The sequence below is a fragment of the Sturnira hondurensis genome, unplaced genomic scaffold, assembly GCF_014824575.4.
Source record: "Sturnira hondurensis isolate 20B ecotype Veracruz unplaced genomic scaffold, ASM1482457v3 Scaffold0022566, whole genome shotgun sequence".
Classification (NCBI taxonomy): domain Eukaryota; kingdom Metazoa; phylum Chordata; class Mammalia; order Chiroptera; family Phyllostomidae; genus Sturnira; species Sturnira hondurensis.
Window position 1 is genome coordinate 10,238,255 of NW_028095197.1, and position 14,905 is coordinate 10,253,159.

A 14,905-nucleotide genomic window follows, 5' to 3' on the forward strand; every position below is an offset into this window, starting at 1 on the left:
CCTGGAAGAGGCAGCATTTTAAGCCGGGCACTCTTAGAATGGGTAGGACTGACATACTGGATATGGAGAGAATGGGACATCTTGGTGATGGGAACTGTGTTGCAGGAAAGACCAGGGTGCTAAGAATTAGGGTGTTGAACTGGGGGGGACAGGCAGTGGGGCAGGGGTGACAACAGCCACGAAGCCAGAAACACGCAGAGCTCGCGATGTGCCAGGCACAGCTGCAATCCCTTTGTAATCACCTAATCCGTACAGCAGCCCTATGAGGCCGGTCCTCTTGGGACCCTGACTGCATTTTGGGGTGAGGGACTGAGGCTCTGAGTGGCAGCTCAGAGTGGCATGCAGGGTGGGTAGAGAGCTCCTTGGCATCCAGGAAAGGAAGCTCAGGTACAGAGAAGGGAAGTGACTTGGCCAGGGTCTCATGGCTGTTGACAGACCCCTCAGGGCCAGAAGCCGGGCTCGCAGGGCACACGGAGCTATGCCAGCTCCTGTGACATGGTTAGGTTTGCGCTCCACCATGCATGACTCACTGTTGCCCAAACCCACACACTCCCACCTCCTGCTTTTGCACACCCAGCTTCCTCTGCCAGGAGCGCTCTCCTCCGTGCCTCCAGCTGTCCAACACCCTCTCCTCCTTCGCAGCCAGCTCAGCACCACTTCCCTCGGAAGCCTTTCTCGTCCCTGGGCTGAGTGGGTGGCCCTCCCTCCTCACACCTCTGCCATGCCTGGTCCCACCTCCCCTCCACTCCCAGCACCCCAGGCACACAGGGCCAGAGCCAGAGGTCTTCAGGCAACCCAAGCAAGCAGAGCAAAGCCAGATGCCCCCCTGGTCCAGCTCCTGCCTGCCTCCTCGTTCTCACTCTCTCGCCCTGACAACGCCCCCACCATGCTTCCGCCCCACTGCCCTCCTTTCTGTTCCCTGGACAGGCCAGGTTCTTTCCATTACGGGCTGTCTGCATTGGCTGCCCCACCCATAAACACGGGTGCTCTGTGCCAGCCAGTCCTTCCTCACCCTTCAGGCCTCAGCTCAGATGCTACCTGCTCCTCGAAGACTTCTCTGACTGCCCCAAGGCAGTTGTGGTTTACCTCCTTGCCCTGTCAACAGCCCAGTTTGCTTGCCTCAGTTTGACCACAGAGGCCAGACTGCCTAAGTGTAAACGGCAGCTCTGTGACTCATGAACGGTGGCTCTGGGGACAGGTTACTCGACTGTTGTGTACTCCGGTTTCCTTATCTATGAAATGGAACGACGATAGTACCTACGGCACAGAGCAGGTAGAAGGACTTCAATGAGTCAGTACACACAAGTGCTCAGAACAGTGTCTGGTATGTAATAAGCATGACATATGTATTATACAAGTGTTAGCTCAGTATTATTACTTGTTTATTTGCTTCCTGCCTGCCTCCCTCCTAGAGGGTAAGCTCCAAAAGGGTAGAGACTACTTAGCCCTATGTCCTGTTTAGCACTACATCCCCAGGGTCTACCAAAAATTCTAGGCACACAGCAAGTTTCCCATTGTGTTTGTTGGGTGGATGGATGGATGGGGGAGGCAAAGAACTAACACGTGTGCACGGGCAACCACTCATCCCAGGGGGTTCCAGCTTTCCATGCTCCTCTCTCGCACTCCAAAGAACAGCCAGCTAGCACTGGAGAGTTTTGCCTACAACAGACCGCACACTCCCTGGTGGAACTTTAGGCTGTGCATAACATTTGCCTGTGTGAAGAGTAAATGATTGGCCGGGAGCCCCAGGAAACGCTTAACCGAGGAGAAAGGCAGTCTTAGTGGACAGGAGAACTTCGGTGGGAAAGAGAGGTTGGAGAGGGAACAGATAAAGGACCCTCTGGGGAAGGGAAAAGAGAGAGCAGGGCTCTGAGGCTTGAAAGTCCAGGGCGCATGAGGGGAAAGGTGAGTTGTCCGAAGGGGCCGGAGCATGGAATATGTGGCAGGACAGGAGATGCCACGGGACAGGCAGACCGGCTGGAGTTCGATGGCCCCGAGAGTCAGGCTAGGGAGTCACCGAAAGATTTCAAACACAGAGAGGTGGTGTTAGGGCCACCCTGTAGAGACCCGCTGTGGTGGCCATGCCAGGGCAGACCAGAAGGTCAGGCCGGGAGGTGGGGGCAGCGAGAGGCTGTGCAATCACAAGAAAGGATGGGCCAGGGCCTAAATCAGGCAACTTGGAACCATGCTGGGCAAGGAACCATTCCTGCAAAAGACTGGTGGCCATTCAAGATAGTCCCCCAAAAGAAGGTGGCTTGGAACTTACCTGAACCAGGTTCCAGCCTTGGAGGGACTCTGCGATGATGGACGTGACGGATGGACAGACGCCCCCGAACACCATCAAGTGGTTCGGCCCGTACTTTATTGCGTCATAGAAGGCTTTCAGCCCTTTCGCATTATCGCACTGGGGAGCAACACACAGAAAGAGAAACCCAAATTAGAAACAGCTTTCCCCCGGGGCAAGGGCCCAACGGTGTTTTCACACAAACAGATGCGCCTCATGAGAAGCTTTCTGGGCTTCAGTCCGCTCATCAGTGGGGCCTCTCATTAAGCCAGCCCTGCGCCCGCGCTGTGAGCTCCGAGAAGCATGATCTTGGCACCCCAACCCCATTCCTGGGGTCTCCCTTTCCACGGTCATTTACGCTTAGTCTGGTTATTATCAAAAAAGCAGAAAATAAATGTTGGGGAGGACATGGAGAAACAGGAACCCTTGTGTACTGGTGGTGGGAATGTAAAATGGCGCAGCTGCTGCAGAAATCAGGCTGGCTGTTCCTCAAATGGTTAAGCAGAATCACTGTATGACCCAGCATTTCACTGCTAGGCACACTCCCCAAAGGACTGAACGCGAGAACCCCAACAGATATCCGTGTGCCGTGTTCACAGTAGTGAAAGGGGGGAAAGGACTGAAGTGTTCATCAACAATGAGCGGCGGGTACCAAACTGCGATGGACATGTACGGTGGACCATTATTCAGCCTGCGAAATCAAGGAAACTCTGATATATGTTACAGCAGGGATGAACCTCGAGGACATTATGTTAAGTGAATAAGCCAGATGCAGAAGGAAAACGCTGTGTGATTCCACTTGCATGAGGTACCTGGAGTCACCAGATTCACAGACACAGAAAATGAATGGCGGTCGCCAGGGGCTGTGGGAGAGGAGAGTAAGAGTCAGTGTTTACTGATACAGTTTCAGCGTGGGTGATGGAAACACTCCAGAGGGGTGGTGGTGACCCCGGCAGCACAACAATGTGAATGCTCTGAAGGTCACTTAACTGTATGTACACCTAAAAACGTATTTTATGTTAGGTGTCTTTTATCACAATTTTAAAAAAAGAAGTCGAGGAGAAGGAAGAGAAGGAGACCTGCTAAAGGGAAGACCTGGTTCAGCAGACGCCTGCCCAACAGGTCTCTGTGTCTGGGTGCCCAGGGCAGGGGCGCAGGGGACAGAAGTTGGACACGGCCCCTGCCAAGGAGTGCGCCTTTGGGAAAGGGGCACGGACCACGACGCAGACCCTGGAGATCCACCATGGACAGGAACGGGGGGCAAGGTCCACGGGTGCTGGCAGTCAGGATGACTCGCTTCCCACCTCCACCTCTCTCACCGGGCCACGCGGTCAGCTCTCCCCTGGACAGACTCCGGCTCCTCCCCAGGCTCCTCGCTCCCCGTGAGGCCCAGTTCAGCCCACTCACCACCTGCCATTCGGAGGGCCTTTGTGACACGTAAAGTGGTCCTTCTCACTCCTCTGCATTCCACGCACTTAAAACCCAAACTCTCAACAAAATGCAATTCTCAGAAGGTTGGAAATGCCGTCCTCGGGAAAATCAATAGTGGGTACATGCCGCCCTTCCCTTAACTCATGAATAAGGGAATTTGCAAGACGGCAAAGTGGAGTCCAAAGAAAATTTAAGAGACGAATTTTTATAGTGAATGGAAAAATAAGAAAGAAGATAAAATTACTAAGTTAGATGTAAAAACTGGTTACTGTCTTACAGGGCAATAAAACTATAACCTTTGGGGACAGAAAGGAAAATAATTGAAAACCAGTACATTGTACCAGTTTTAGAGAATTGTAAGATGTCTGAGCTTTAAACTCCCCAGGCCAGACGACCCGCAGGCAGGGCCGTTGCAAAATGCTCCAAGTGTTGGGCTGTCTGTATAATTTGTCTGCTTTGTATCATTTACGAGTTTGGTATGATATTCTTAACCCTCCTTTTCATGACGGACCGGGAAGCCACAAGGCCCAGCCTATGTCTCATTCTGACCCGATTCCCCTCTCCCACCCCAGTGCTCGCCCACCACAGCCTCACCAGCCTTTTTGTTCCTAGAAATGGAAAGCAATTTCCTTCCTGCCCCTGGGCCTTTGCACTTGCTGTTTTTTGCCAGGAATCATATTCACTTGGTTCTCCGCAGAACTGGCTGCTTTTTATTACGATCCCCCCTTCCCTAAATGGTCCCTGCTCCCAGTCACTTACTAAAAGCCACCTGCTGTATTGCCCTAACGTGGTTCCTAAAATTATCTGAAATCATCTTCTCTATTTTTTTGTTTGCCTATTGATTGGCTGGCCTCTCAGCTAGGATGTAAGGCCCTGGGGGCAAGGATGGCTAGGGCTGCTTTCACTGCTGCCTCCCAGAGCTTGTGAGGAGGCCTCTGGGAGGACTCGGGAAGGATCTGCTGACAGCCGGGAGGAGCAGTTCTGATGTTCCCCCTGCAGCTACTTTCCCCCCTCTCCTCCTACTTCCGTCTCTCTCCTGCCTTTCGTCTTGCTCTCCACTCTGTCTTCCTCTTTCTTTCTGCTCACCCTCCCTGCCTGGAAGTGACCATAATGTGAGACCTGAGGGGGTTGGCGTTTGTTGCTCCTTCCTTGTTTATTTGAGAGATCCAGGACTGTGCCCAGGGTGGGTGCTGAAAGAGATACAGAAATGAGTCCCACACAGTTCCTGGCCTCAGGGGGCTCCCCATCTGGTAGAGGCAGTGAGACAGGGGCATGGTGGCCACATCACGAGGCGCACAGCACTCAGTGCTGGGGGCCGGCAGGTCCAGGCTGGGGGCGCCCCCAGGGGAAGGGAGGGGGGCCGCGGGGAGGAGCTCGGGGGCGGAGCGCTTGAGGCTGAGTGACAGGGCAAAGCAGCCTGGGCCAAGGCTAACCAGGGAGTTGGGATTGTAGCCCACCGCCATTCAAGAAAGAATTCCATTTTCAAAAATTTGATTTAATTTTTTAATTGGTCACCTTATTACCTTTTTTTTTTTTTTTGCCAAGAAAGAAAGAGAGAATGAGGAAAGGACAGAAAGGAAGGAGGGGAGGGAGAAAGAGGAAGGGAGGGAGGGAGGAAGAGTAAGTTGCTGGTTCTTGGGCGGTCTAGCAATTGTCCTCGTTCCTGACTGACAGCAACACGTCCCACCCTCAGCAGAGCACGGTCAGATACTACAGAACAGTTCATGTTTTAATTGTTTCTATCATGATTTACTGAATTATTTCCCATTTTAATACATTCCGGCAATGATTTTAGCTTTTTTTCTAATCTGTAGCCAATGACAATGATAATACAGCACCACGAGATTTATAATCAAAGTTGCATTAAAATAATATCAGCAACAATGAACTAATTAATACTTGTTTGCCCAGCAAACAGTTCCCCAGTACCCAGCTTGTGCGAGATTCTCTACCAATAATGATGCCCTGGCTTTTCACAAATAGACAACTTCTGAACATGTCAATGCAAAAACCTGAGAATATTTGATAACCAGTGTAGCATCTGAGTTGGAAGACTTCCAATGTTCAGAAGTGTTTACCTGGCTCAGTCTTTTCCAGGCTGGGTTTAAAGGGTGGAATTCTGGCTCCCATGACCTTCACCCCTTGGTCTCACTCTCCTGAATATGTTATGTTACACGACAAAGGGCCCATGTAGATGTAATTAAGGTTACAAACAGCTGACCTGTGAGTGTTATCCAGGCAGCCCAATGTCATCACACCAGCCCTGGAAGCAGAGATCCCTCCTGGCTGGGAGCAGAGGGGGAAACAGGTATTCAAAGCGCGAGATTGACTCGATGGGCTTTGTTGGCTTGAAGGTGCAGGAGGACTCTTGGCAAGTAGATGGGAACCTCGGGCTACAGCTGCAAGAAACTGCATTCTGCCAACAGACCGAGTCGCGCCTCTGGATTAAGAACCCGACCCAGCTCACCTTGACTTTGACCTTGTTTCCCAGGCAGAGGACCCAGCAGGTCACACAGTGCCTGAACTTCTGTCCAACAGACTGTGAGACAATACCCAGTTGTGGTTTAAACCACTAGGTTTGTGGTAATCTGTGACCACAGCCATAGACAGCCCACACAGCATCGCCAAATCAGAAAAATAAGAATGACCTCTTCCTTCAAGTTAAGTGTAGTCCATATAAAGAACTCTCCTTAATTTACAGAGATCTTTCATGGTGTGTATGGTGTTAAAGTGTTTTGCTACTTTAAATTATAGACAGTAGGGAGATTTTGTGTTTCATGTCCTCATATGACTAAAGAAAAACTTTTCCACTCGGTGCAAGTTCCTGTTCCGCGGCCACACTCGCAGCCGGTCCCTTCAGCCTTGGCTGCTCTGTGAAAGGCAGATGGGTGTGGGCTTTGCTGATCCAGCCAGCACGGCACCTTCCTTTTCAGGTGCAGATGCTGAAGACCTGCCCTCAGTGTGAAGGGACTTGTCCACTGTCCACTGTAAGGGATTTCGGGACTCCCAGGTGAGAGCTTTCTCCACAACCTAGAGAATGCAGCCCCGTGGGCAAAAGGAGGGTTAAAGCCAGCGGTGTTCCAGAAAGGCCCACCCTCCCCAGCATTACACTGAAAGCCGAGGCCCCCTCCTGGTCAGCACTCTTGAGCTAAGGCATGGGAAACAACCTACTAGGCACCAAATTGGCTTCCTTGCCCTACCCTGGAGAGCACTTTTATTGTAACAAAATAAACAGCCCATGGACAGGTCTGTCCCATTTTCAGTGCTCTCCCCCTCATCTTCCTCTCTAACAGTGTGGCTTCCTACCTGACGTGATTAGTCTCCCGAAGAGACGGACTTTTCTGATCAAAGCTGAGACTTTGTGGCTGGACCTGCTTGGGTGTGTTCAGAGTGCTGCCCAGGCCCTGGCGGGGTCGGCTCAGGTGGTTAGAACATTGTCCTGATATGCCAGTGTTGCAGGTTCGATCCCTGGTCAGGGTACATAGAAACAAGAAGCAGCCAGTGAATGTGTAAATAAGTGGAACAACAAATTGATGTTTCTCTCTCTCCCTTCCTCTCCATCTCTAAAATCAATAAATGAAAGTTGAAAAAAACACAAATCGAAACCAAAGTGCTATGCAGGAGCCCAGGACCCAGCAGGGACATTCTGGGGCCAGTGAGAGGGGCTCCGGGCTCCTCACCTGCACTTCACCCAGCAGTTCTCCTCATATCTATTCGCGACACAGCATCAAACTCCCACAGGATACTTAGTTTGAAAACAGGATTTTATTGCTAGTAGCAAAAAAACAATGAAAACCATGAAGGAGATAACCCCGAAGGTCCTTGCCTGTGTATGACTTTTGTCTTTGGCCTCAAGAAGACAGGTGAGCCCTGGCTGGTGTGGCTCAGTGGATTGAGCACCAGACTGTGAACTGAAAGGTCACCAGTTTGATTCCCAGTCAGGGCACATGCCTGGGTTGCGGGCCAGGTCCTCGGTGCCAGGTCCTCAGTCGGGGGGGGGCGGGGAGGGGGCATGTGAGAGGCAACCAATCTCTCACACAAGGATGTTTCTCTCCCTCTCTCTTCCCCTCCCCTCCACTCTCTCTAAAAATAAATAAATAAAAGCATTAAAAAAAAGAAGGGCGGGTGAACATCCTGCAGGTGAGCACACACACGGGACAGGCTGGCACCTGATTGAAAGTTAACCCACTATACGTCAGTTACATGTCAATTTGCCTGATGGTCAATCACCAAATCACTGGGGAAATTCTCTGAGTTGGAGTTCCCCTAGGGGTTCCTTGCAGACATTTCACAAGAATTTGTCATTTTGGCTGGGGTAAAAGTCAATCTCGCCTGTATTTCATGTTTCAGTTCTTTCTAAACGCTACACTTGGAGATGCTCCCCTAATGCCTGTTTATTATTGTCCTCTTCTTTTGGACCAGTCCCTGGCTGAGCCAGGAAAATGTTGAAGCATTTCTATCCCCCATTTACGGTGTCTGTCAGGCAGCTCCCAGTGAGATCACTGGGCAAAACCATCATTCTGAGAAATGCAGTTTGGCTTTTAATAAGTTGCTCTCGGAGCCCCTGTAAGGGGGTTTTCGTGTCTTGGGAGAAAGCTATGGACTTTATCACGTTCTCCCACGCCCCCCCGACGTCCCCCCATGACGAACTCACCCCCACTCAACTCTAGAGGGTATTCTCACAGTTGGCATGGCCATACCCGACAGGCATATGGGGAGGCAATTCAATCACAGCTCATATTCTCATGCAATAGTTCAACGTTGAATGACCAGCCACAGCTTCTGACCTGCACTTGTGCCACTTGGACATAGGCTCCGGCACACAGTAGGCCCTCAGTAACTGTGGCCTCCCTCCTTCTCACCAGTATTTTCATTGACTCCTCATCTACAGCAGCTCCTGGTCACTACCTCCAAACTCCTGCCCACTGTCTCATTTCCAGTGGATTTCCCTTCCCTAGGTGGACAGGCTTGTCACAGAGAAGTCACAATTGGCACCCAGGGGCTCTTAAGACTCAGCACCTATAAATGGAAATAGATCTAAAAGCCATGAAAATCAGTTTTTAAATGAAAAAACTGGGACTCTAGCATAAAATCCATTTTCATTTAAACCCCATTTTTAAAGATTAGAATACTTTTTCTGACTTAAAAATTTCAAGGGAAATGTTACTGAGAGTTAAGATACAAAAATGCCAAGAAAATGTCAGAGTTAATAACAACCAATTTGAAACTGAGAACTTCAGTGCAGAACTTCAGAACTGAAGGAAAATTTAAAAGCTAACATGTCCAACTTGCCCCTAATACAATGTCCCCTCTGTGCATCCCACTCTGGGAAAAGCCAGCAGCTGCTTACATCCCTTGGATGGCAGGGGTCTCACTCCTTCCCCAATCCATCACTGGCCAGCTCCACCTCTTAGAAAGTTGTTATGTGGGTCTCAAAATCACCCTTCCTTTTGCATTCCCTGTTCTAATTCTGAGCAGAGAGTTCAGCAAACTTTTCCCCTGAAGGGCCAGACAGTAAATATTTTAGGCCGTGTGGGCCTTGTAACTTCTCAACCCTCTGTAGCATAAAACAGCCAAAGACAATATGTCAACCAAGAGTGTGGCTGCACTCCAATAAAACTTTATTGACAAAAACAGGCAGCAGCCAGATTTGGGCCATGGGCCACAGTTTGCCTATGTCTGCTCTGGACCCGCCCAGAACACTTACCATCCCCCATTCCCACAGGAGCCCTGCATACTCCTGAACTCAGTCAGCCTGACTCCAGAAGGTGTCTCGTTTGCTGATGAACGATTCGCCAGCTAAGGGTAGCGCTTCCTTCTAACTGTCCCTGTGCAGTGTGGCTTTACACCTTCTCATCAGTGGGCGCTTCTCCGGAGAGGCTCCGAGGACTGATATTTCTAGGGCAAAGCCCCAAGTATCTCCATCTGCTCGGCACAGAACATGAACTAACATGTATTGCGCACTCACTGTGTGTTAGTTAGTCAAGGTACATAGAACTTCACAGAAGTTATCCTATCCACGCCCCAGAACATTATTACGGGATGGGCACTATTATTATTTTCACTTTAGAGATAAGGAAACTGAGGTTCAGAGAAGTTAAATAACTTGCCCAAGGTCACTTAGATGTCAGGATTCAATTCCAGGCAATGTCACTTCAGAGTACTGTTTCATCTTATTTTATTTAAAATTTTTTAATCCTCACCCAAGGATATGTTTTTTACTGATTTTAGAGAAAGAAGATGGGGGAGAGGGAGGCGGGGGAGGGGACAGAGATCGATGTTAGAAACAACGATTGGTTGTCTCTCATCTGCACCCCAACCAGGGATCGAACCTGAAACCTAGCTATGTGCCCTGATGGGGGATCAAACCCTCAACCTTTGGGTGTGTGTGATGATGCTCCAACCAACTGAGCCACCCAGCCAGGGCAGTACTGTTTTATTTTATTTTATTTTATTTTATTTTTTAAAGATTTTATTTATCTTTAGAGGGGAAGGGAAGGAGAGAGGGAGAGAAATATCAATGTATGGTTGCCTCTCATGCGTCCGCTGCCGGGAACCGGGAACCAGGAACTGGCCTGCAACCCAGGCATGTGCCCTGACTGGGAATCGAACTGCGATCGTGTGGTTCGCAGGCTCGTGCTCAATCTGCTGAGCTACACCCGCCAGGGCAGTGCTGTTTTATTTTGAATAAGAATTTGTTCTTATAAAATATTTCCCTCATAGAAAAGAACCTATCATATACCTATAACATATATAAGGTATGAAAATGGTAATAGGAACAAGCAGGATACCCAGCACCCAGTTTATTTGGCATCCCCTGGGTGCACACACACCCCTCCTTCACCCAGAAGGGAACCCTAGTCTGAATTTTGTGTTTATCCTTCCTTGCTTTTCTTTATCATATGTGTATGTTTCTTAAACACTCTATCACCTAACTGTATTTGTTTTTAAATTATACATAAGTGGGCTCATGCTGTGTTCTTTCCCCAAAATTTGCCTTTGTGACTCCACATTATGTTTGTGGGATTTTTGTTGCTGAATAGACAAGTGGGTTATTCCTTTTCGTGGCTGTGTAGTATTCCATCACATAAATACACCACAGCTTTGTTTGTGGTTGTTCATCCCCCTACTGCAGGACCCTTGGGTAGTGCCTGTGTTGTGTTTGGTTGCTGCTGTCGGCCAGCCGGCTGAACACACCTCTCTGCGCCTCCCAGCACAAGGCAGAGCTTCTCTATGGAGCAAACCTGCAGACGGGGTCGCTGAATCACAGGGTTCCCCACTCTTTTTCCAACGGGTTTGGCCCATTTACACTCCCGCCAGCAGTGTGTGAGCAATCCCACTATTCCACATCCTTGCAACTTTAATTTTTGCCACCCTTAGGGGTATCTGATACATCATGTCAATTTCTATGGTCTTGACTGTAAAGGAGGATGAGCCATCTGTTCATGTGTTTATAAGCCATTTGTGTTTACTCTTTCGGACTGGTGACTTTGCCCATTTTCCCAGCGTTGTCTGTCTTTCCCTTATTGGTTTGTCTGGCGCACACCCAGGCACCACGCTACCCTGAATGGAATGACCACCTCCTCCTGCATTCCGAGCATAGACCTCTATGAATGCGGCCTCAGACTGTAGTCCTTCTATTTGTCAACCTCTTCCCACAGAGCGCACTGCCAGGGCGCTCTACCAAACCAGCGTGTGTAACCTTTCTTGGGAAGGAAAGAGAAGAAGAAACTTCTTGATGATAAAATTCAGCCAACCAAAAGAGGGATCGAAACGTAGACCTCAGACACAGAGGGCCTGTGACGAAAAGGTGCGATCGTGGGTACTGGACCCACTCCATACGAAACCACCAGCAACGGGGAGACAGTGTCACAGAAAATCCGGGAGGCGGGGGATGGAGAAGGAGTTGTAAAATTGCTAATTTCCTCTTCTTCCATGGAAGGACTTGAATCGATATGATCTAAAATTGAAAACTGGAGTTTAAAAGCCAGGACTCTAACCTCACTGCTTTTCATAATCTTTTATTACCCTTAAGATATTTTAGAAATAAATATGATCTGTAGTGAAGGCAAAATTGCTTCATGTTGGGCAGGGCCCTCTGCTTTACTTTTCTTTATTTTCTCCTGTTGCAGTCAAAGAAGTAAAACAGAACACCAACTTTAAACAGCGCATAGTAATGACCCCCTTTCATAAAGCCACTTCTGTCTGTCTCTCCACCTACGGGCACAGAAAGCTACCTGGGGTAAGCGTCATCTATTGATAATGATGGTGAGGTTCTGAGGGTCTTCTCTCACTCTCTTCTTTATACCTATTTATTTTACTTAAAAAATTTTAAAGTACACATTCCTTTTATAAAGACGGAAAGTCATTTTTAAACTGGTAGGTTTTTCTCAACCATTTACCTCCCTCTTTCTGTTCTTCTGTGGTTGACTTTCCAAGCCAAAGAACAGGAACTCACATTTATTATGGCTAAATCATAAAAATTAGCCCAGCACATTAGCCAACTGGATTAAGCACATACTTTATTGTTCTTCCATTGAAATTAATTCATTCAAGCATCTTCTAGCATCTACTAAGTCCTTGTGACATATGCAAATTCCTGGAGCAGAGTAGATACTCAAGAAACATTTACTGACAAATTAAATTGGGAAATAAGAAGAGTAATAATAACATAGGAAGCCCTGATACAGCACTTGGGCCAGCGCTATTCTGATGTCTTTATAAACATTAGCTCGATCCTCACAACAACTCTATTATCTGCATTTTGACAGATGAAGAAATGGAGGGTCAGAGAGGTAAGCAGTTTGAGTACGGGGCACAGCTGGGACTCACAGCTGGGGAGTCAGGCTGCAGAACCTGAGCTCCACTGTATCTGTGTCGTAGTCCCCTCCCTGAGGCCACAGAGAGCCTACAGTCCCCAGCCTCTCTCGCAATTCCATGTGACCACCGAGTTCTGAGCGATGGAGTATGAGCAAAGGTGATGTGCACTCTGGCCCGCACTGGCTGATAAAACCACCATGGGGGCCCAGTGCTCCCTCTTCCCTCCATGGAGTGTGTGGGGAAGGCTCCAAGAAGCTGTCCCCTACTGGAATCCCTGTGGCCATCAGGGAGGGACACCACCACTTCCAGAGAAACTATCACAAGGAGTACAGCCTCCCTCAGAGCAGAGCCTCCAGGACCAGTGCCTCCCGAATATGCCTTACCCTTCCCAGCCAGCCCCACCCTTGACTGAGCATGGCGGTGGCACTTGCCATGTCCCGCCAGTCCAGGACTTGACGGTGCACAAACTTCAAGCACCTTCATCTCAGCTGCGGCTTTCTCAGAGCTGCCCGCCTGAGCGTCTGCCTGCCCACACCTCCTGCCTTCCCCTCTCCTTCCATCGGATTGGACGCGCCCCCCAGTCTGAAGACTTGCCCTGCCTTTCTCTGCTCTCTCCCCTTTTGCCCTCACAGACACCCCCCCACTGCCAGGGCACCCCTGACTGTCTGGGCACCTGCTTCCCAGAAGACCCAGCCAACACATGCCCTCTGACATGCCCTTGACTATGATAGGAGCAGGGAAAAACCTTCACAGATGAAACTACTGGAATACAACGGCGTTTGCTCCTGCAACCAGACTGCATCAAGTCCTGGGCATTCTTAATCGCCTGCTGTAAAAAGTATGAAATATAAGAAATCAGAATATCTGGGAAACTATTCGAGAGAGGTGAAAAGGATGTAAAGTGAGACAAAAAAAGGTTATGGAAAAAGTATGCTGTCTGTGTGAAAAATATTCCGCTATCATCCACAACCCTCACATAAAGCCAGGATTTAAGGGATATAACCAGATGTACTAGGATTCGCTGCGCTGTGCTTAGTCCCTGCCGCCCTGTGCTCTGCAAAGGGCTTGGCTCCAGACGGGTGTTTCATACACACGAGCCCGACAAAATCACTGCCGCCTGGCGGGGCGGCCCCACAGGCGGATATGGCCTGAGGTGAAAGTAGTCCCAGCCGTGTCTTGGTCCTCCAGTGCTTATTAACTCCGGCCGTCTTGAGTTTTTTACACCCTATCCCCGGGGTGATGGACAGACCATCTGCTTCTAAAAGTCTCCAGAGAGCCTGGCTGTCCATCCCAAATACCGAGGAAACGCTGGCATTTCCGTATTCCCCAAGCTGCCCCTCTGAATTCTTGGCTGGCTGCAGACCGTGTTACTTGGGCATGACGGAGCCGTACCACACACCTCTCCTGTGCACCGATAAAGCCAATTACCCAATTTACAAAATGTTTTTCCAAGACAGATACATACAAACTGCGTTTTCTAATTAGCTGTCAATAAGTACCGCAGCACTCGCAGGTGTGACATTTCTAAAAGTCAGGGTCATAAATGCAAAGCATATGCCTGCTGCCCGCTGTGGTGGTGGTGGGGGGGGCCGTGGAGGTGGGGGAGGTGCTCCTTTCCGCCGATGTGCACAAATATTGTAAGTTGTCAGCCCTAAACCCTGGATGTGGGGGCCCGGGCCACCTGCCGAGGAGAGGCAGCACCATGGCTGGGTGCCAGCGAGCCATCTCTACTCCTTCCCACTCCCACGTGCTTCTAAGGGGCTCACTGGTTCATCGATGGGGGCCTGAGCTAGGTAGGGAGGCATGAGACGGGGGAGATGTGCTTCCCGCCCTCAGAGAGCAGACCGACCATCTGGAAGAGATGAAAGGAACAAATTAGTGAAGTGGGCTGCGAGGTTTGGATTAGGAGTTCTAGAACATTCGTTTGTTCCATGAACTCTCACAGGGAGTGATGAAGAGCCAGACCCTGGGTGGGTGCTGGGGACACCCACAGGGAAGGTCACACGGGGTCTTGGCGCTCAGGGAGCTCTCATTTCACTTTGGGAGAAAAGACTGAAAGGAAAAGCACAACACAAGGCAGGGCAAAGGTCAAAGGTCATGAGAAGAGGAAGGAATATTCAAATTGCACTGGGATTGCCTGGAGGAGGTGGCTTTCTACCTGAGCCCTGAAAGGAGGAAGAGACTGAAGTGACTGGAGAGCACACAAGGAGCAAGGGCTCGGGGTGAGGAGCGCAGCGCAGAGTGCTTCTGTGGCAGGAGCCCAGGGTGCTGAGGGACGTGGCAGGAGAAAGGACGGGTGGCCTCAGACTGGCTTGCGCAGCACCCTGGGGAGCCTTGAACATGAGGCAGGGGCGGTTTCTTTCCTCCAGG

At 49.9% G+C, this 14,905-nt stretch overlaps 1 protein-coding gene across 1 annotated transcript in view; it reads right to left on the reverse strand.

The window, feature by feature from the left end:
* GABBR2 (gamma-aminobutyric acid type B receptor subunit 2) overlaps positions 1 to 14,905 on the reverse strand; it is a 337,904-nt gene that overhangs the window by 237,637 nt on the left and 85,362 nt on the right. Inside the window, exon 2 of the mRNA XM_037035951.1 lies at positions 2,267 to 2,404. Within this exon, the coding sequence (XP_036891846.1) occupies positions 2,267 to 2,404 (138 nt within the window). The remainder of the gene's footprint in view (positions 1 to 2,266; positions 2,405 to 14,905) is intronic.